General features: G+C 42.0%; 2 protein-coding genes across 3 annotated transcripts in view; one reads left to right on the top strand and one right to left on the bottom strand.

The window, feature by feature from the left end:
- borcs7 (BLOC-1 related complex subunit 7) overlaps positions 1-21887 on the bottom strand; it is a 1032483-nt gene that overhangs the window by 633187 nt on the left and 377409 nt on the right. The gene's annotated exons all lie outside the window — the stretch shown is intronic.
- The window catches only part of si:ch211-51a6.2 (neurotrypsin), a 46199-nt gene continuing 37267 nt past the window's right edge, over positions 12956-21887 (top strand). Inside the window, exons 1-2 of the mRNA XM_050070681.1 lie at positions 12956-13149; positions 18322-18361. Of these exons, the coding sequence (XP_049926638.1) occupies positions 13078-13149; positions 18322-18361 (112 nt within the window). The 5' untranslated portion in view covers positions 12956-13077. The remainder of the gene's footprint in view (positions 13150-18321; positions 18362-21887) is intronic.

Below are 21887 nucleotides of genomic sequence, written 5' to 3'. Positions count from 1 at the left end.
GTCTGTCCGTCCTGGAAGAGGGATCCCTCCTCAGTTGCTCTTCCTGAGGTTTCTACCGTTTTTTTTCCCCGTTAAAGGGTTTTTTTTGGGGAGTTTTTCCTTATCCGCTGCGAGGGTCATAAGGACAGAGGGATGTCGTATGCTGTAAAGCCCTGTGAGGCAAATTGTGATTTGTGATATTGGGCTTTATAAATAAAATTGATTGATTGATTGACACACACACTGAGAAAGTGGCATCACTCAGTTTGGACTTGAAGTCTACAAATGTCTAACAAAAAGACGGCAGCACAGAGAGTCTAAAGACAGATGCTATTCAGTTGCATTGTTGGAAGTGTAGGATCCAGTGTTTTGGAGCTTAATTTGTAGGGACTAAAAGTCAAGATGTTTCAGCCACTGTCTGTCCAAGTGAAATGTGAAAATTTGATTATCTCTGACAGACATCTCCTGGGTCTGGAAGCATCTGAGGCCTCTGCCCCAGGAGGCACACTAAGAGTTTTTGATGATACATCAAGATCAGGCTTAATAATTATCTGTGTTTGTGAGAGGTGGCCAGGAAAAACAATCAGTGCCTTGAAAGTTGTCGATTGAAACCCAGCCTATCAGGCCTTTTTATTTGGAGAGAGATCATGGACTCGCCCTGCTTATCTCAGTCTGATCTTAAGAGTTCTTTGGTCAGTGTTACAGTAAGAGGATGTTGACTTTTACTGCTGTTGTTTTCAGAGCTGCCATTGTTTACCAGGTGTCAGATAGTCACTATCAGTAAGTTTAAACTGTCCAGACAAATATTAGTTTGTCAAATTATGACCACATCCTACTTGATAAGATACCTATCAGGTGTTTTAAGGCCAACATGTCCTGTAGCAGCAGCAGCAACAATTAGCTTATGTATTCTTAAGTACTTAAAGAAGCAGTGTATAGGATTTAATGGCACCAATGAGGATTGTGGATTGCAACCAGCTGAAATATTTCCCATGTGCCAAGCGTGAACTCCTGGTTAGACTTTGTTCAGTGTTCATTGTTCAGGAGGTTTTTACCAGAAGCTGAATTATCCACAGAGGTCTTCTCCTTTCCAAAACAAATGGACCAGGTCATTTAAACTAGTAAAAAACACTGAATAAAGCAGTTTATGCAACAGTTAGTTCCAACCAAGCAATTGGATTGGACAAGAGGCACTCCTGAGTGCCGGTATGCAGTATTACAGGAAAATTAATAAGACACACCACTTTATGTGGCCAGCATGCGCCAGGCTATAAAAGCCCCACCTTGCGCATGCACCCACTAATTAACATTGATTGGAACGGGTACCTAGCGGCTTTGAGCCTGGGGAGATAATCTCCTCACTCAGAGAACCAAGGTTACAAAGTAGCCAAACGTTCTCTATCGTATCGACATTATCTCCCCACCAAATAGTTATATCATAACTATGGGAACCCTTTATGACACACCGCAAGGGGCCCCAAGAGACAGAGCAGATGCAGGTACACAAGCCCTTCCCTGGTATTCAAAAGACACTTACCCGCCACCAGGTGCATTAACAACAGAAAATACCCAATAGGTGTGTATATATGAAAAAACACCAATGAGTTATAAACAACTGTACAACATCTTGCGCATTCAATGGACAGTGACACTGCAGATGCTGAGTGTCACTGTACTGATGCCCAGGCGCCAGTCCCACCCCATGGAAAAGAACAGAAGGCAATGGGCATTGTCCCTGGTTGCGAACAGGTTGACCACTGCTCTGCCGAAGCGCTGCCAGATCTCCCCAACCACCTCCAGGTGCAGCCTCCAGTCCCCTGGACTTGGGCCTCTCCTGGAGAGTAGGTCTTTCCCCGGGTTCACCACGTGCATGGCCATGACAGAGGGGAACTGTGTCTATGCCCAGGTCCACAGCCTGTGTGCTATTCTGCAGAGGTTTGGGGAGCCCAGGTCCCCTTGCCTTTTGACATATGCTGCTGTCACTGTGCTGTCGGTTCTTACTAGCACGTGCCGACCTTGCAGACTTAGGAGAAAATGCTGGAGGGCCAGGTGAATGGCTTTCAGCTCTAAAGCATTGATATACTGGCCCTTCCAGCAGGTGCTCTAGACCCCACCGGATGCCCCTGCCCTCGTGGAGTGTCCCCCACCCCTCCAGGGACGCATCCGTAGAGAGCACCTGGTGACGCAGTACTGGACCGAGCATACTCCCCCTCGAGATGTTGGCTGGGTCCTGCCACCACCTGAGGTCTGTACAAAGCTGCATGGTGCACTGCTGCCTGCAGCTGTCTCTGTGGACAGAGCCCCAGGCTTAGGAGATGCCTCTGGACTGGACACTTGTAGAAGGGCCTCTCCTGTGACGGCATCACCAACCCAGCTCTGGCATCCAACCACATGCCTAGAGACCAGGTGGCCTGTGCAGGCTGGAGACTGCTCTTTTTCTCGTGAATGTGATCCAACAGCACAGACACATGATGGCGGCACTGCCCCTCTGTCTGTGCACATATTAGCCAGTCGTCCAAATAATTCAGTATCCAGAGACCCTGCTGCGGCAGAGGCCCCAAGACCACATCCATGCACCTGGTGAAGGTTCGGGGTGCCAGTGAGATGCTGGAAGGGAGGACACAGAACTCAAAGGTTTTCCCATGAAGGCAAACCTGAAAAACCTCCTGTGCCCTTTGAAAATAGGCGTCCTTGAGGTCGACGGTAGCAAACCAGGAGCCTACCCGGACAGCTTGCTTGACCCTAGCCATGGTCAACATTCTGCACTTGAGGGGCATGAGGAACTTATTCAGCTCCATGAGGTCTAAGACAAGCCTGAGTGTCCCATCCCACTTCAGAACAAGAGAATAGCGGGAATAAGACCCTGCCCTCTGATCTTCTTCCTGTACTTACCTGATAGCTGACTTCGCCATGAGAGTGAAGATCTGCGAGCACAAGACCTCCCTGTGCTGGTGGTCTGCAATAAAAATGGAAAACGCAGCCACCCTTGTCAGAGGAGGAGTGCTCCAGAACTATAAACGATACAGGCACCTGCTGCCCCTCTGAGGCCAACTCATCATTCTCTAAGGGCCCAAGGCCAAGAATGTCTATCTCCTCGGAGCTCCTATCCAACCCAGCAGAGGGCCCAGGAGCAGGTTCCTATGTGACACAGTCCGCTCACCCCCTACTGAAACCTCAATTCTCAAACATAACACACAGTAGTAATGTTATTTTTTTTTTACATTTTTTTAAAACATTACAACCCACACAAGGAGGGCCCTGCCAGCTTGCCATCGTCTCTCTCTCTCTCTTTATTTTATTTTTTTTTTGGACAGTGATGTCACTGTATGGCGACCAGAACGTGCACTCTAGCTATGGCAATAGTTGCTGCTAACTGTCTTTAATTAGTTTCCCTGAGCCAACAGATGTGAGTGTGGCCACAGTATGGATTATTTTCTTTGACACCAGACAGCGGGATACTTCTACTGGAAGCCGCCCCCCGACTCTGTCGGGTTTGAGCAGGCAACTAAACCCCTGAGGAACGTCGCAAACTGCCCCCCAACTCCAACAGGTTGAGCAGGCAAAGAAACCCCCGAGGAACGTTGCAAACTGCTCCCCGACTCTGTTGGGTTTGAGCCAGCAATTACCTCAGAGAGGGATGCAGTACGCTGCCCCCTGACTGAGTCAGACTCGAGCAAGCTGCTATGCCTCCACCGTGCATAAGCAGACAGCTTCAATATACGGAAATGGCACCCCTCTCAACTGTTTCACTTCTTATTGTCAAGAAGAAACAACGTTTAGCTATCCTCGAGAGCATAGACGGATTACCGCATGGGCAAAGTGGGCGTGTGCCCAGGGCCCCAGAGCCAATAGGGGCCCTTGGCCTTCAGAGTTGTTGTTTTTTTTTGTACAATTTAAAAAAATATTGGAATGAATGTGGTTTTGAAAATGACCTGCAGGATGCTAACACTGCTAGCTCAAGTTCACCGGAGATGTTTAGTAGTGGTGGAGCGGCGCTGCCTCCTACGGACACCGTAGCGGACAATGCTTGCAGTACTACGGCGGGCAGCAGCTGGGCGGCCGAGCCAGGTCAGCCTGAGCTAAGTCCTCTCACATCGCCAGCGGAGGATGAGATGTTGGCGGCCGGGAACGAACCTGAGAGCGCCGTACAGCAGAGGGATGATGATGAAGACTCCTGGTGTGAAACTGTTACTGATCCTGCGCTGTGGGGAAATATATCCAGTGACAAAGTAAAGAGTGTTCTCATTGAAAGAGGGCCCTCTTCATTTCAGAACAGAAGAGCAAAATACCCTGCATCGACAAGAGACTGCCGTCTAGGTGGTCGGGTTCGTTCATTAACCAATGACATGATGTGCAGTCGACTGCCTAATGGACAACTAGCACCATGAGAGTGGGTGGTGTATTCACCATCAACTGGACATGTGTTTTGCTTTGCCTGCAAACTTTTCGGGGCGACAAAGAATGCATTTGTGGACGGTTTTTGTGACTGGAAACATCCACATCGCATTTCAGAACATGAGAGGAGCCCAGTCCATATGTCCAACATGCTGACACTGATGCAGAGGATGAGTGGAACTGGCGCAATCGACTCCGCCCTGAGAAAGCAAACTTCGGATGCGAGGGAATATTGGAGGGGTGTTTTGCGATGTGTAGTGGCAGTGATCAAGTTTTTAGGAGAAAGAGGACTGGCATTCAGAGGGAATGACGAGCTCCTTGGATCGCCACATAACGGCAACTATTTGGGGATATTAGAGTTAATATCCCAATTTGACCCATTTCTGGCAGAGCATATTAAAACATATGGCCAGAAGGGCAGAGGGAGCGTCTCATATCTGTCGTCAACAATATGTGAGGAGTTCATTGACATGATGGGAGAAAAAACCAGGCAGGTAATTGCAGAAGAGCTCCGTGATGCAAAATATTTCTCTGTCATTGTAGATTCCACTCCCGACCTCTCTCATGTTGATCAGTTAACATTTATCTTCAGATTTGTTAGCAAGCAAGGAAACATAGTGGAGCGTTTCCTGGCATTTGAGCCAATTCAGAGCCATACAGGCCAAAGTCTGGCAGATTGTGTAATTGCCATGGTGGAGAATCTTGGGCTGGACTTATCTAATTGTAGAGGCCAATCATTTGATAATGCCAGCAACATGTCAGCCGGTACAATGGACTACAGGCACATTTGAAGCAAAGAAACCCATTAATCCACTATGTGCCTTGTGCTGCCCATTCTTTAAATTTAGTGGGTGTAAACAGCATAGAGGCAAGCAGTCTAGAAGTGGGACAGTATTTTGATTTACTGCAATCCTTGTACACATTCTGCGCTGCCTCCACTCACAGGTGGGAGCGAGTTTTTCGGAACTCTGATATAGACTTAACTTTAAAATCACTGTCTAACACTCGGTGGAGCTGCCGAGCTGACTCGACTAAAGCTCTTTGGCAAAACTACGTTAAAATAAGGGAGGCATTAGAGAGCATAGCTGAAGATGAAACTGAGAAAAGAGACACCCGAAGTGAGGCCAGCACACTCGCAGTAAAATTAAATAAACTGGAAACTGCATTCATGGCTAATTTCTGGAATACCATTCTGACTCGTTTGCAACTGACAAGTTTACAGCTCCAAAAAGCGGACATAGAGCTCATGACAGCTGTGCGCCTTCTCAGATCTCTGCGTGAGTTTGTATCAGCACAGAGAGATCTTTTCACAGACTTTGAAAAGGAAGCCTTAGCTGTGCCAGGCGTCTGCCAGACGTACAAATATGACCTCCAGCGCACCAGAAAGCGCAAACGATTTGAGGATGACAGCGCAGAAAAAGATGCAGTATTTGATGGGAAAAGCAAATTCCAAATAGAAACATTCAATGTGGCTATCGATAATTTAGTCAGCTGTCTCAGCCACAGAATTGATGCATACAAGCACCTGTGTGATCTGTTCGGTGTTCTTTTCATGCCGGAGAACACATCTGACCGTGAGTTAATGGACAAAGCGAACACACTTGCCTCCGCCTATCCCGCTGACTTGGACAGCAATCTTGGAAATGAAATGATTCACTTCAGATCTTTCATCAGATCAGACGGACAGAATGTGCCTCCATCGAAATGTCTTAAAACAATACTTGATTGTGGATTACAGTCAACATTTCCTAATGTGTACATTGCCGTAAGACTGTACCTGACGCTTCCTGTCACAAACTGCGAGGGAGAACGGTCATTTTCTCATGACGCTTCCTGTCACAAACTGCGAGGGAGAACGGTCATTTTCTCAAATGGCCAGGATAAAAAATGAACTTCGGACAAAAATGACCCAGAGACGCCTTAACAGTTTGTCACTCATGGCCATAGAGGCCGAACTGGTCCGAGAGTTGGACTTTGATGACCTTATCAAGGACTTTTCCTCGAAGAAGGCCAGGAAAAAGCCGGTGGTTTAGGTGAGTACATTTGTTACACTGTGGTTTTGTGTGGTCGTAGCTGTGGCTCTTTACTGATGTTCATTCATGTTGCCTTTATTACTTTGACGATTTTTTTTTAGGTGGTTACATTTTAATTAAGGTGTGTTTTACTCCATAATACTGCAAGGGCTGGCTGGCTATTTGAGCTTGCTGTCTCTCCCATAATATGTATATTGTCCTGTACATGGCAGTTGCCACATAATATGTATATTGTCCTGTACATGGCAGTTGCCAAACAAAACAGACCTAAAATGACAGTCATTTTGTGTGGTTGTGTGTTGCCCGGTGTTGGTTTGTGCGTAATGGGAAGAGCGCCTTTGCGCGCGCACTGTTTGCGTGTGTAGGCTGGGGCCCGTGACGAGTTTGTGTCCAGGGCCCATGGTCATGATAATCCGTCTATGCTCGAGAGGGACCCGCTAAGGCGAAGTGGACAAAATGTTAAACTCCTTTCTCTTTTCTTTCTGCTCTCACATTGACTCTGACAGGTGGAAATCAATGAATCAATGAGTGCATGCACAAGGTGGGGCTTTTATAGCCTGGAAAATGCCGGCCATGTAAAGTGGTGTGTCTTAAAGATTATTAATTTTCCACTACTTACTGTCAGTAAATAGTATCAAGGGTCAGTTAAAGACTCACCTGTACAGACTAGCTTTTGAGTGTTAGGCCGTATCCATTGTTTTATTTGCCGCTTTCTGTTGTTCTCTCAGCTTGTCTACCTCATTTCCTCTGGCTTTGCAGTGCCATGTGATCATGTTCTATTGTTATTTTTATCTATTTATGTATTTTATGCTTCTGCATGCACTGACCTTGCATTGCCATATGCCTGTGTGTATGTTTTTTCTAGAATTTTCAGTTGCACGTTTATTGTGACCTATTGAACTGTGGTCTTATTGTTTGCATTGTTAAGCACTCTGTGTACGCGTACTATGAAGGGTGCTATATAAATAAAAGTTTACTTACTTACTTACTTACTTACTTACTTACTAGTACCCCAGATGGGGATAATTCCCATAGTTATGGGATATAGATATAACTACTGGGTGGGGAGATTATCTTGATACGATAGAGAACACTCCGCTTTACAGGTGTTCTGAGCCGTTAATTACGTTAACCGTCAATTAGCATTTAGGGTTCAACATTAAGAGCTGTCGTAACAAACATTGCACCACAAAGAGGAACATAGCTATGTCTGTCAATAATATTTGAGTTAAATAATAAATGGTCATCAGTAAATGACGAAGGGAAGAAAGAAGTCTGGATACTTCACTGTAAATATTCAGGTATGCGCATATGACTTCAGAAGATGACGCAATGTGTAGCTGTTAACTCATCAGCATCACATATATGCCATCAAAGCGACTGTCAACAGACTTACTTCAGTGGTTGCAAAATAAATGGAAACACACAGATGTAGCCTCTGATAAATAGTGACTAGCCTGCGGTAGTGTGTCCACCTGCATAGATGTTAGTACAGTAGTACGGTAGTGTGTCCACCTGCATAGATGTTAGTACAGTAGCAAACTAATGTGCAGGAATATTTATATGTAGCTTGGCAACAGTTCAATCCCAGTCCAGTTGCTGAAGTATTTGTGTTGGCGGAGCCAAATAAATCATAACTGTTACTGCTTTTTACTGTTAACTAATAAATGGCACTTGTAGAACTGTAACTGAATATCAGCATGGCTGTGATTATTTTTGGCACTCAGCCTGTGGCCTCGTGCCTACGACCCAATCACAGCCGTGCTGATATTCAGTACAACAATACTCTCTTTCATGTGATATTGCTTAAAGGAGAAGTCCGGTATTTTGCACTTTGAGCCCCATTTCTGGGTTGTTTAGGATGAAATAGAGTGGTTAAGACCAAAATTTTGACGATTGCTCCTTTTCGGAGATTTTGGCTTTCCCCTGCCTGGTTTAACAATGCTGTCTATGGCCATGTGTAAATCTGTCCTGAAACCACCCTAAACGTTCGTTTTCAAAGCCATGAAACTCACCGAGTGGACAGTGGTGTTCGTTGATGTTCTGACATAAAAATCGTAGCAAACTGTAGTTTCCGTGATGATTTATTTGACATTTTGTCTAATCCATTGTTTTTCTATAGGAAGCCTCATTGTCTGTCCAATGGTAGCAATCCGCCACCGGCCGTGGTTACCAATTTGAACCGGAGTATACCGAGGAGGAACTTCCGCAAAGAGAGATGGAGATGGAGGCCAGGGCTGCAGAGCCATCTAAAGCCCAGAGCAGCTCAGCTGAAGCCGGACCTGTCCCCAGAGTCACTGGCACTTAGTGGTGCTCCTGTGGAAAGTGCCGACAGATGCCCACGGAGAAAGAGAGTAGGTGCTGTGACAAATGGGACCTCATAGTCACTGCGGAGATGGCAAATCTGAATGTCTCCGTTGACGAGACTGATGTGTCACCGGCCTGTATAACAAACAACGATGTTCACCAGCTAATAAATAGACCTGTTCTGGAGACGTGTTTTTACGTCCCTAAAATTAACTGGAAAAAGCGTCCCACACCCGAGGGATTGAATGGGCAGCTGTTGCAGAGGTAGGCTATGTAACCTTTTTGCTCTTTGATGTAATGAATTTCAATTTCAGAAGTCCGTCCAAGTCATAGCATATGTTTGGGCTAAATACACATAGCCTACATAGGCTAGGATATAGCAGCAGCCCCTTGAAAACAAACATTCTGTTATTCCCTGCTACCTTGTCATCACTGTTTACTGATGCAGAATCTATGCAATATCCATGTTACTTTCAGACAATACCAACTGGTGGCATATAGAGTGATTCTGGAGTGGGCCCTCAAGGGCCAACAACTTGGACATGGAAATGGAGTTGCACTGCCTAGTTGTGTGGTGTGGGCCATCAGAGACGCGTTCCCATCCCCCACTGGACAGTATGCAGGATTCACAGCGAGGGAGATAGAGTATTTATTCTGACCTCTGAACTGAACAACACAGTTCATCTCAACAAAAGCTTTTATTTCTTATCTTTTCAGGGTGTTTTTGTAAATAAAATGCTCATCACACTGTATAAAACTATTTTCACACTGTATAAAAGGTAGAAAATAAAGTGAGAACTGATTGAAGGAGTTTGTAATTGTACGATGCCTTTGAACACAATGCCAACCTTCTTTTTCTGCTTCTTTTCTCTGTCCCATTACATTGCAATGGTTTCCTGCCGGTTGGTGACACCCACGCAAAGGAGCATTATCGCCATCAAGTGGGCTGGAGTGTATAACGCTTCAGTGTCAAACGAACGATCAAGCGGAAATTTACACACGGGTGTGAGGCAGCTGAAAAAATAGTTCCACAATCGAGATGAATAGCGAAAACACGGATGGAAACTACAGTTTGCTACGATTTTTATTTCAAAACTTCAACGAATACCACTGACCACTCGGTGAGTTTTATGGCTTTGAAAACGAACGTTTAGGGTGGTTTCAGGACAGATTTACACATAGCCATAGACAGCATTGTTAAGCCAGGCAGGGGAAAGCCAAATTCTCTGAAAAGGAGCAATCGTCAAAACTTTGGTCTTAACCACTCTATTTCATCCTAAACAACCCAGAAATGGGGCTCAAAGTGCAAAATACTGGACCTCTCCCTTAATTGATGTTACAAATCAATGTTTCTCCTATGCTGTTCAGCTCGTCACAGATGGGTTGCTATCCCAGCATCTGCTAATGTGTGCTCACCTTACTTCTCTGATAACTTAAGATCCAGATGTTCAGGAGGTTTTTGCTGGGAGCCAAAGTATCCACAGAGGTCCCTTGCACTTCAAAACAAATGGGCCCCATGATTTAAACCAGTAAAAACACTGAATAAAGCAGTTTAACATTAAAAATCAGTGTTTTTCTGACACTGTTTGACTCGTCACAGAGAGGCTGCTAATTACAGTGGCCAGGACGAAAACGCAAATGTCCCTATCTAGAGCCAGTGTTTGGCTTGTCCGTTCTGGGTAGAAACAACATATGTACAGTGGCATAAGGAAGTTAACAACTGATACCGACATAAATATATCCACTTTTTTCCCCACCTAATATTAGTGATCATCAAGTCTCTTCTGAATTAACATCGTATTGTGCATGCATACTCTTCTCCCACCAGATGGAGACATGAAATACAATGCTTTACAATGTATGTAATATTCATTCATTGTGCAAATAAAGGAAATGCATGTTGGCCAATCCTGATGATTTTCTTTTTTTTTGCATCCCCATTTATATAGTATTATTGTATTATGATTATACACTAATGAAAACATAATAGTTTTATTCCATTTATGCCAATATACCCCCCTAAATCCTACACACTGGACCTTTAAATAGTAAGTGATCTAAGCTTCTGTATTTTTCTGTATTATACTGACAGCTGTTTATATCTATATCTGTATAATGCAATGTAGTTCAACAGCACTGCAAGCTAGCTTCCAAAATGATTATTCACCTCTGTAAAACACTTTCAAAACTGAACATATGCTCCGTTGAGGATTTATTACAGGATTGTTGTATCGGTCTACGACCCAGGTGAAGTTAGTTTGACGTAGGATATTCGACAGATATTCGGATATTCATTTTGGGTTCAACAGTGATTTCCACCTCCCTCACACACACACACACACACACACACACACACACACACACACACAAACGCACTTTCTATTTTATAGGAATTTCCAAAAAATTAATTTGGTTTTCTATGAAAAAAGTCTATTTTCTTCAATAGCTTTCACATTACTGGACCCAGACACCCCACACCAATGTAGAATGGTTTTGCCAAGTGGGCCTAATGAGGCACAGTTCTTTGTAAATGGGTTTCATGCTCTTTCTATTTTATATGAATTTTTTTAAACAAACGCCATTGGTTTTCAGTGAAAAAAGTCTATTTTCTTCAATAGCTTTCACATTACTGGACCCAGACACCCCACACCAATGTAGAATGACTTGGCCAAGTTGGCCTAATAAAGCACACCTCTTTTTAAATGGGTTTCATGCTCTTTCTATTTTATAGGTTTTTTGTTTTTTTTTAACAAACTCCATTGGTTTTCTATGAAAAAAGTCTATTTTCTTCAATAGCTTTCACATTACTGGACCCAGACACCCCACACCAATGTAGAATGACTTGGCCAAGTCGGCCTAATAAAGCACACCTCTTTATAAAAAGGTTTCATGCTCTTTCTATTTCATACCATATTTCAAACAAACTCCACTGGTTTTCAGTGAAAAAGGTCTATTTTCTTCAATAGCTTTCACATTACTGGACCCAGACACCCCACACCAATGTAGAATGGTTTAGCCAAGTGGGCCTAATGAGGCACACCTCTTTTTAAATGGGTTTCATGCTCTTTCTATCTATCTGTCTATTTTCTTCAATAGCTTTCACATTAACCCATTTATAAAGAGATGGGCCATATTCAATCTGGAAATCCATCTGTAAAAAAAACAACAAAAAAAAACAACTTTTTTTTTCTTACTTTCTACAATGTAAATTGCAGAATCTGTCTTGAGAGATTAGGCCATATTAGACCCACTTGGCCAAGTCATTCTACATTGGTGTGGGATGTCTGGGTCCAGTAATGTCAAAGCTATTGAAGAAAATACACTTTTTTCACTGAAAACCAGTGGAGTTTGCTTCAATAGAAAACCAAATGTTTTTTTTTGGAAATCCCCATAAAATAGAAAGTGTGTTTTTGTTTTGTTTGTGGGGGCGGGTGGGGGTATTAGCCCTACTCTATGTTGCTTATTGTTTTCTGCCTATGAGGGAGGTGGAAATCACTGTTGAACCCAAAATAAATTTCCGTCGAATATCCAACCTCAAATTAACTACACCTCGGTTAGACTGCGTTACTTTTAATAATAATAAACTGAACTGATGCAGGTAAATGAAGGTCTAATGAATGTTGAAGGCGCACGAGTTTCGATATGCAAACCTATGTCTGAATAAAGGGCGTTTCTATATTCATTTATGGCGAACTGTGTGCTTGGAAATTATGCTCGTGCACGTGTGCCCAGCGTCACAATAGGGCGCACGGACGACTTTGTAAATCTTGTGAAAATAAAGCGCATGCATATTTCTACCGTTGTGCGTGCACAGTTTTAGTTGTGAATCTGCACGGTTGAGTTATATGTACAGTATGTGGCTCCAGGGCTTCTCGATATTCTGACGCGCCGCCTGCGTCCTACCATCTCTATCTATATGATATCTGTGGCACCTTGAGATAGACGCTGTCATAAATAAGACCATTGCTCTAACGTCAGGCACTGATATAAAGGCTAAGTATGAGGGCGCCACACCTCTGATTTAACAGGCAACCCGCTTTGATAAGTCGGAGCGACGCAGTGTGTGTGTGTGTGTGTGTGTGAGAGAGAGAGAGAGAGAGAGAGAGAGAGAGAGAGAGAGAGAGAGAGAGAGAAAGAGAGAGTGAGTTATCGTCTGTCCTCTCCTGTGCCAACAGCACGTCATTTTTAGCTCCAAAGCGGGTTGGGTGTCTGGAGGTGAGTCCAGAGCGTTACACAGCCAGTGTTTTTCTATGTGCTTTTCCGTGACGGGAAATTTCTTATCTGTCAGAGAGGAGAGATTTTCAGGCGGTGGGCTGAGGTGGTGAGGGTGTATGTGGAAGGAGGAGATGGTTCCTTCAGCAGGATGGACCGGAAGAAAGTTGTGCCCGGGTTCGTGCCCTGCTGTCTGTTCCTCTCGCTGTGCGTGTCTGCAGTGGTAAGTATGCTGCTAAACATTCTCTGACTATATAAAGCTGATCATTACGAGCTGTCATTTGGCACGTCTATGTCTCTAAGGACTGCTTTAGCTCCACTGGCTCCAGTGAACTAGAGAGCTTTAACACATTTTTCTATAGATCTGGCATTAATCATTTTATAGGACGTTTCCTGAAAATAACTTTTGCTGGTTCATAATTAGAGGGAAAATAATAGTAGGTGATTTCCAGACATAATTTCCTTGAAAGTACATCAACATACCAACAGTGCCCCCGAGTTCATCACAGTGATTGAACATCAGATAAATAAAGAGATATATACAGATACAGATCTGTGCATGTTTAAGGCACGTAGGGTAGGCTATTTTCACAGCTGTGCACACTGTAAGTTAACATGAGGTCTTAAACTCTAGTTTGTGCAATCACTTGTCTGTGGGAATGAATGACTCAGGCCTTTAAAAGAATTTGTAGTGACATATCCCTTAGGGTGGGAGGGAAAAAATCAATAGGCTACAGGATAGTATCGCGATATTTGTATCAGTACACACACTCCAAGTATTGATTTTCATATTTTATAAATCTTTGATAATACGAATACAAATAAACTTAAGGTAACCTATTAGAGTAGTAAAATCATCATGATACATTTTGGTGCAATACAAATGACTAAAGTGAGATGAACAGACTGAAACTTTGTCATACTGGATATAACATGTTGAAAAAGTTTGCCTATAATTTGCAGTTGAAAAAAGGTAATTAATTGCAATATACTGCATGTTATCGCAATACTCAGCATATCATTACACATTCAAAATCACAATAACATTGCATTGTCATTTATTGTGATAATATCGCATCATGGGGTCTCTAGTGATTCTCACCCCTAATATCACTCCATTTTCTGTTACATCTCTAAGAAACTACAAGACCTGCAAAATAATACAGGCTCACAGTGTCCCAAACTTTTAACAAGTAAAACAACACATAGATTCATGTCAGATCCTAGAATACAACAATCAGGGTTGCAGCGATATACCAGTTTCAGTAGGCCTATATACTGTCATATCAAAGTTGACAGTAATCATACTGTGTACATTTGCATATCTACAATATTTTTAAAAAAATGCAACTGGATGTTGAATCTCCCCTTTGGTTTAATTATTTTTTAAGGGGAGACTTTTTACACATACTTCCATTAACAAAATGGTTTCAAATGTCAGTTATGATAACAAGACATTTGTTCAACCAAACATAACCCTTCTGTTTTCATTACTTTAAGGGTCATTCTCACTGATAATAATATAAATGCTGTAATACTGTGATACCGTGAAACCGCAATATTTTCTGAGACCATGAACATCTCATACTGTTGCAACCCTAATAACAATGATCTCAAAGTCTAATAGAAATGTAAAATGGATGAATCCCTTGTGGAAACCAAAGCTTTGTGATAATCCAACCAAAAACAACAGTGTTCAGCAGGCATATAAGAAAGCTGTGGAGCTGTGGAAACCCTTGTAACACCTTTATCACCTTACCCTTACCCCCCTCTCCCTATCTCCTCACTCAGTTTTCTTTATAGTCTTAAGCCAGGCTTTGATAACAGTTTCTTTAACGTATTTACTTGGTGATGGGATCGGACTCCAAATAGGTTTTTGACTTGACAGTTTGCATTTGGGTCTCCGTCACCTATTTAAGTCATAAAGATGAGACTGCCAAACAACCTGTGCAAATGAAAACATTTCAGAATCAGATATTTGAGAGGATTGTCATCTATCAAATGGCCTCATTTCTAGCTCGCTCCTGATTATAGTTTCAAAACTAGTCTGTGTATACAGTCTCAACTCTGCAGAGCAACAGTCAACAGAGGAACAGGAAGACAATGAAATCAATAAGAGAATGTAAACAGAGCGGTCACTGGGAATACAACACGCAACATACACATGCAAGAAGTGCAGTAATGACAAGTAAGTGTAGGAAACATGGGCGGCACAGTGGTGTAGTGGTTAGCACTGTTGCCTCACAGCAAGAGGGTTCCTAGTTCGGTCACAGGAGGGAGCTCTTCTGTGCTGAGTTTTCATGTTCTTCCTGTGTCAGCATGGTTTTCTGCAGGAACTCCGGCTTCCTCCCACAGTCCAAAGACATGCAGGTTAATTGGTGACTCTAAATTGTCCGTAGGTGTGAATGTGAGTGTGAATGGTTGTCTGTCTCTATGTGTTAGCCCTGTGATAGCCTGGCGACCTGTCCTGCCTCTCTCCCAATGTCAGCTGGGATAGGCTCCGGCCCCTGTGACCCTCAAGAGGATGAAGCGGTTAGAAGATGGATGGATGGATGTAGGAAACATATAGGCGTAAATGGGCCTGCACTTGTAAAGCCCTCTTCTGGTCTTCTGACCATTCAAAGCACTTTTACAGTACATGTCACATTCACACATTCACACACTGGTGGCTGAGGCTACCATACATGCCTGACACTCAGTAACCATTCACATGCTCTCACACACCAATGGAACAGCCATCGAGAGCAATTTTGGGTTCGGTATGGTCCACCCAGTATCTCGCCCAAGGATACTTCGACATGCGGACTGGAGGAGCCGGGGATCAAACTGCCGATCTTCCGGTTATTTGACGACCGGCTCCACCTTCTGGGCCACAGACACCCCATATATCTCATAAGCAGGGTATGTTGTATGTGTAAAGGCACAACACTGATGCATACATTCCAAAATGCGTTTCCAGAAACTACAGAATTCGGGTCGTTGACTGTCAGGTTTAAGGTGTTTGAGGATGTTCACATGCAAACTGGGTGAACATTGTAGGACATACACCTTTTCATACATAGTTCCACAGTGTTGGCAGACAGTGACAGGGCTATAATTCCTTCATGTTTCACCCAGTGTGCATTTAAACAGCTTCAAGTTCAAGCTGAGAGTCAGCACTTTAAGCTCATAGCTTTAGTTCAGATCCAGTGTGCTGGAGTACAGACAGAACAGAAAACAAGTCCAAATACTGCAGTCTGTTTATTTATTCCTTTGTCAATAGCTGGTCTGTTTGCTTCATATTCTGAGCAGGTCAAAGTCTACACTCATTTTTATTCATATCACATCATTGCAGATAAGTGTTTAAGTGAAACAGCATAGATAAACAGCTCTTTCAGGCAAGACTGGTTGGAGTGTCTTAGAAGGACGAACTGATTTTACCTCTGAAACCCCTAAACCCTGATTAAATCACATTAAATTGTGCAAAGGAAACTACGTTAACATGGTAAAACTTAAGCAATAACTGTCCGCCAATGAAATATTTATTGTGAGGAATGAGCAAAGGACTTGAATGTTCTGGTGTGGGGGCCCCCTGGTGGCCCTGCCTAAAGCAACCTCTTAGTTTGTTTATGTCTCAGATGGGCAGATTTGTTATGAAAGAATGTGCCACATTAAAGTCACTGGAGGGATAAATATTTACTACATTTAACACACTCATACTACTAATCTGCACATAATCTGCCATGAAAATGCACTGTGTTACAGCTCCTGTGTGTCACACTGCATGCCATACATACATACATACAAACATACACATATACATACATACATACTTCTACAAACATACATACAATATACTTTTGTAAATTAATGTTATCTAAAATGCATATTCATGTTCACATTGTGGATTTGTCTGTGGTCTTTATCCTCCTGACACCTGAGCTTTTCTTTAGTATGCATTTTAAGTTTTTCCTAGCTATTTGGGAGTAGTAGGATTTTATGAGTATAAAAACTAAGCATTATATTTGAACAGTAAGTAGTTTTGGTAAAAAAAAACAACAAAATTACAAACAATGCAACATTTGCACAATGTTCTATACTTTATGGGTTAGGGGTCACGGTTCAAGTCTAAAACTGTTAAAAACTGCTCATTGCCTGAACATGGCTGTGCAAAAACAAAATTGCAAATAATGCAACGTATCTATAAGCCCTATGATTTGTTAACTTTATAACCTTGAATTTTCCTTGCCATTTACTCCAATGTCCTTTTTGTCTGTAGGAACAGTCTGTCACACCTATTTTTATTTTTATTTTTATTTGTTTGTTTTTTTTAGGCCTTTTTGCCTTTAATGACGAGACAGTTTTGAGGTGTAAAAAAGGGGAGAGAGAAGACGACATGCAGCAAAGGGCTGTGGGTTGGAGCCGAGCCTGCAACTACTGCAGCAAGGACACTGCCCTCGTACATGGGGCAGCTGCTATACCTACTGAGCTACTGGGCGCCCCTGTCATATTTAATTTGCCTGTGTAAAATGCTGCCATAATACAATAATGAAGTCCCAATGCCCTTAAACAAGTACTTTGTAATGAACAGGATCTTAGCTTACTACTTTGCTAAAATTGGTCATATTTTTATGCCATATCAAACTACAAACTTTAAAATCTAATCAGGTTTTATACTTTGTCCACTTTTGTGTCTGGATCGGCTGCAGACTAACTTGGCACAGATAGCTGCCATCTTGTTTTTAAATGGATTAGTGTGCACAAGAGTGTGCTTTTGCTCCACTAGATGGCACATAAAAAGTGTCCACGGACATGGACAACAGGTCTGAGTTAAGTAAAATTAAGTATACATTGCAGCAAACCCAAAATGTAATGTTCTCATTGAATGCAGGGTTGCAGGAGGTTATTAAATGCATTATATCCACTTCAAGAAATGTAGGAGTCCTATTCCATCCAAACTTTATTTTTAGGAAGATACAGAAAAAATCTGGGATGTATGTTTCAAACATAAGATAGGCCTAAATAAATATAAACTCCATCTCCATATGTGTTTATCACATGCAAAGGCATAGACAGGGAAAGTTTTGAAACAAGAGTGGGAGCGTTCAGGATATGGGCCTCAGCACTGTGACTAACTCCTAATACACTGCTGACCTAAACTGGTGCGTAACTATAGTTGAGGAGAAGCTGGCATAGTCACTTCTATAGCAAATTCAACAACAAGAAAATATGTATTATAAGGGCTCTGCAGTCTTCAGGAACTCAGATGAAAGTTGGGTCTGTGGCATGAGAACTGTGCAATGGTCTTATGGTATAATAAGTGCCATGTGTTTGGTGCTTGAAAACTCTGCATTCTGCTTGTAAATCAAGACTTCAAACTCTGTATTTGTTCCATCATGTTGTGTGTCTTCTGCAGGTCACTGAAGGTGGACACTTGAATATTGTGCAGAGTTCAGGTAAGGGTCATCTTCAAGTCTTTTTTTGTGTGTGTGTCTGTTTTGGGGGGAATGTTAACAGCTACATGAATCTTATTGAAAAGTGTGCTCCCATTACGAGTTGAAATTGCCTGGCAGCAAAACAGAAGTATTTAGTTGATTAAGACATGTAAGGCTCTACACCTGATCAGTGAACATTTTGAAATTTTGACAGGCATTTTAGATTAGTCTTAGTCTTGAGACAAAAATGCTTATTAGTTTTAGTCACATTTTAGTCATTTTTATCCTTCATAGTTTTGTTGACAAAAATTCCTGATATTTTAGTTAAATTTTAGTCATTATGTTTTATATATAATATAATATAATATGATATATATATATATATATATATATATATATATATATATATATATATATGACAGGTTTAAAGGGTGATTTACGAAAACACACTTACTGATCATCATTCAAAAAACTCAATGTCTCTCTATTTATGCTCTCAAAAACTTTAACACCTCAAATAACTGATCTGAGACAACTAGGATTTGTACCCAGGTTCGCTGAAAGTAACTTAATTAAAGCATGAATTCTTTCTTAATCTGCAACATGCAACAGCTACACTCACAGATGAACTGAGATAACAGCATCAACCCATAAATCTTTCTGTGACAGTCCGGGACTGAGTGGAGTCCTGTGGAGATGAACAGATGTGAATTGTGCCGGCTGGTGGCTGCTTGCTCTGCTGCAGTTCAGCTGCTAACAAGCGGAGCTAACTGCTAACAGCCACGCTGTAACTAAAATACTCCACAAATCCATTCAACACTTCCACCATCGCAGCAAGACACACACGGCTGCTTATTTACTGCTGAATTACAACTCACAACTCTCACCAACGCTCAGGTGTGAGTGTTTTTGGTGGCTAACAAAACATCATAGCACCAACTATTTACAGTTTACTGGAGTTTGTGAAGTGTTCTCAGCTTTCAATGTCCAATAGTTTACCACTAACAATTTCATCACATCTCGTCTCATCAATGAAAATGAAACGTATTTCATTTTAGCTTATATTGTCAAGGTCTATTTTTAGCTTGTCATCGTCTCGTTTTCATCATGGAAAAAAGGTCGCTGATGAAAAATCTTCATCATAGATTTTATCAATGAAATTAACACTGCACCTGATCAAGGTCCTGGTCAGCACCATTTACAGATTGACCACAGTGTTACACCCATCGCAAATGTTCCTACAGGAGAGACAGAGTAGGTGAGGAACTACAGCACAGGAAAAAAATTGGAGTTAGCTGAACTTTGCTCAGGCTTTCTCAGCCTGCCCTGAACATGCTCAATGCTGCTTTTGGCTTTGATTTTGGTAATTTAGCTGCTTCCTTCTGTTGGCTAAAGGGATTGAACCTGGGATTGACACTTGCTATATTTTAGATTTGTGATTACAGTAATTAAGGTTTGCTAGAGATTTGGCTTCACTTTGACGTGAAAAGGTTTTGTTCCCGTTAATCAGTGTCTAATAATAGTAATATCCACAGTGAATGAAGGCTGTGAAAATATGAAACTTCAAAAAGTCCAAGTGGAAGGTAAAACATTTTTATAGGTACTGCACATGCATTTAAGCAATTATATGAATGTTATAGACACAGATTGAGAAGTTTTACACAATGCAAATATTCTCACCCTCTCCTCAGGTCAGACTGTTTATGGTCTCATCCTGCCTCCCTCCAGTCATGCAGTATAGCCTTTATGCTCCTTCTGTCTGTTGTTCCTTCTAGCCCTCCCTGTCCCATCATCTCAGCTCTTTCCCCTCCAGTTACGGCATGTCTGTATACAATTAACCAGTATGGTTTAGTGTTCTACCCCCACCAGCCGCACCAGCAGCCTGTGTATCAATCTTGTACCTATAGCTCACAGTCACAGTTAAAGCAGTTTCGCACTGTAGATTAACTGATTTTCATGCTTCATGACTTATAGCAATGAGGCTTCACCACTAATGGGAACAAAGCCGCACTGACTTCATGCCTGTCAGATACACCCACTGGAAAATGGATGAGTTGACTGTCGAGTATTAATGCTTGGCAGCTGTGTTGGAATCTACAAGAATCTACATGTGCAAATGATGAGTGATTGACTGTCGGATTCTGAGTCAGTAAATGTTCCTACTCGTGTGTGTGTGTGTGTGTGTGTGTGTGTGTTTGTGTGTGTGTGTGTGTGTATGTGTGTGTGTGTGAATGAGTCTAGTGTCTGCCCAGAAAGCAGTTTTATAGATCAGTTTAACAGTTGGTAGTGCTTCTGGTTGCTATTAAGTGTCTTCCCTGCATCTCAGAAATGTCTTGTTAAACCACCTCCTGCCTACCAAATGAATGTGTGATATTTGACGTGTACTCCAGCCTCATAGAACTTGTTTTTATTAGTCACTTCAGGATTCTATAACCCGTAGAGATGTTCTAAAGCTGCTTCTGATCCCGCTAATGAAGTGTAAAGACTGGCAGTTAGCAAATGAGGATACAAAAAAAAAAATCCATTACGGATCCTAAGGGAGAAATGGTCAGAGATACAAAGAAGTGATCACTTGAAATGTAAAACTACTCTGCTACAGGTGAAAGTGCTAAATGTAAATTATTACATAAGTAAAAGTATATGAGTATTGACAACAAAATAACCTTCAAGTATTAAAAGCAGAAATACTCATTGTGCAGAATGACCCATTCAGAATGTTTTATTATGCCTCCATGCTGGACGTCCATCTGTTCATTTGTCCGTTCATCCATCTGCCATCTTTCTGAAGGTACATTCCATTCTTGTGAATGTTTCTCAAGAACACCTTAAGAGAATTTTGTCAAATTTGGCCCGAATGTCCACTTGGACTTAACAATGAACTGATGAGATTTTGATGGTCAAAGGTCAAATGTCAAGATCACTGTAATCTTGCATCTATCTCATTCTTGTATACACAAAATCTCGAGCCCTTGAGAGAGTTTCCTCAAATTTGGTACAAATGTCCCCTTTGACACAACAATAACGTTGTTAAAATTTTGTGGTCAAAGGTCACTTTACCTCAGAAAACATGTTATTTGGCCATAACTCAAGAATTCATACTTTAATTATCACAAAATTTCACAAAAGTGTCTAATAGTATAAATTGATGAAGTATTTACATTGTGTATTCAAAAAGTCCAAGGTCAACTTCACTGTGACATCATAATGTTCTGCAGAAACACTTTTCTGGCCATCATATTTCAGGAACAGAAGGGGAGACATTTGGTCAGATACTGAATTGGTGACACTAATCTTGGGTGTCCACCTTGAAACTGTAGTGATTGTATTGATCTTCTGTGCTGCCAGGGGGAAAATGTGTGTGAAGCATCCATGTTTTACAGACATGGATGTAAATTGTCAGTGCAACTTGGCTGGTTTGCTGAGGCATACAACTGCGGGGCAGTAATTCTAGTTATTGTATATTATTAGATTACAACTGATGATTGATGCATTGACATATAAGCAGCACTTTGATGTTGCAGCTGGTAGAGGTAGGTAATGTTTAACT

This window comes from Epinephelus moara, chromosome 19 (assembly GCF_006386435.1).
Source record: "Epinephelus moara isolate mb chromosome 19, YSFRI_EMoa_1.0, whole genome shotgun sequence".
In the NCBI taxonomy this organism is placed as follows: domain Eukaryota; kingdom Metazoa; phylum Chordata; class Actinopteri; order Perciformes; family Serranidae; genus Epinephelus; species Epinephelus moara.
The sequence above is the reverse complement of the archived record's forward strand: the minus strand, read 5'-3'. Positions and strand labels throughout refer to the sequence as shown.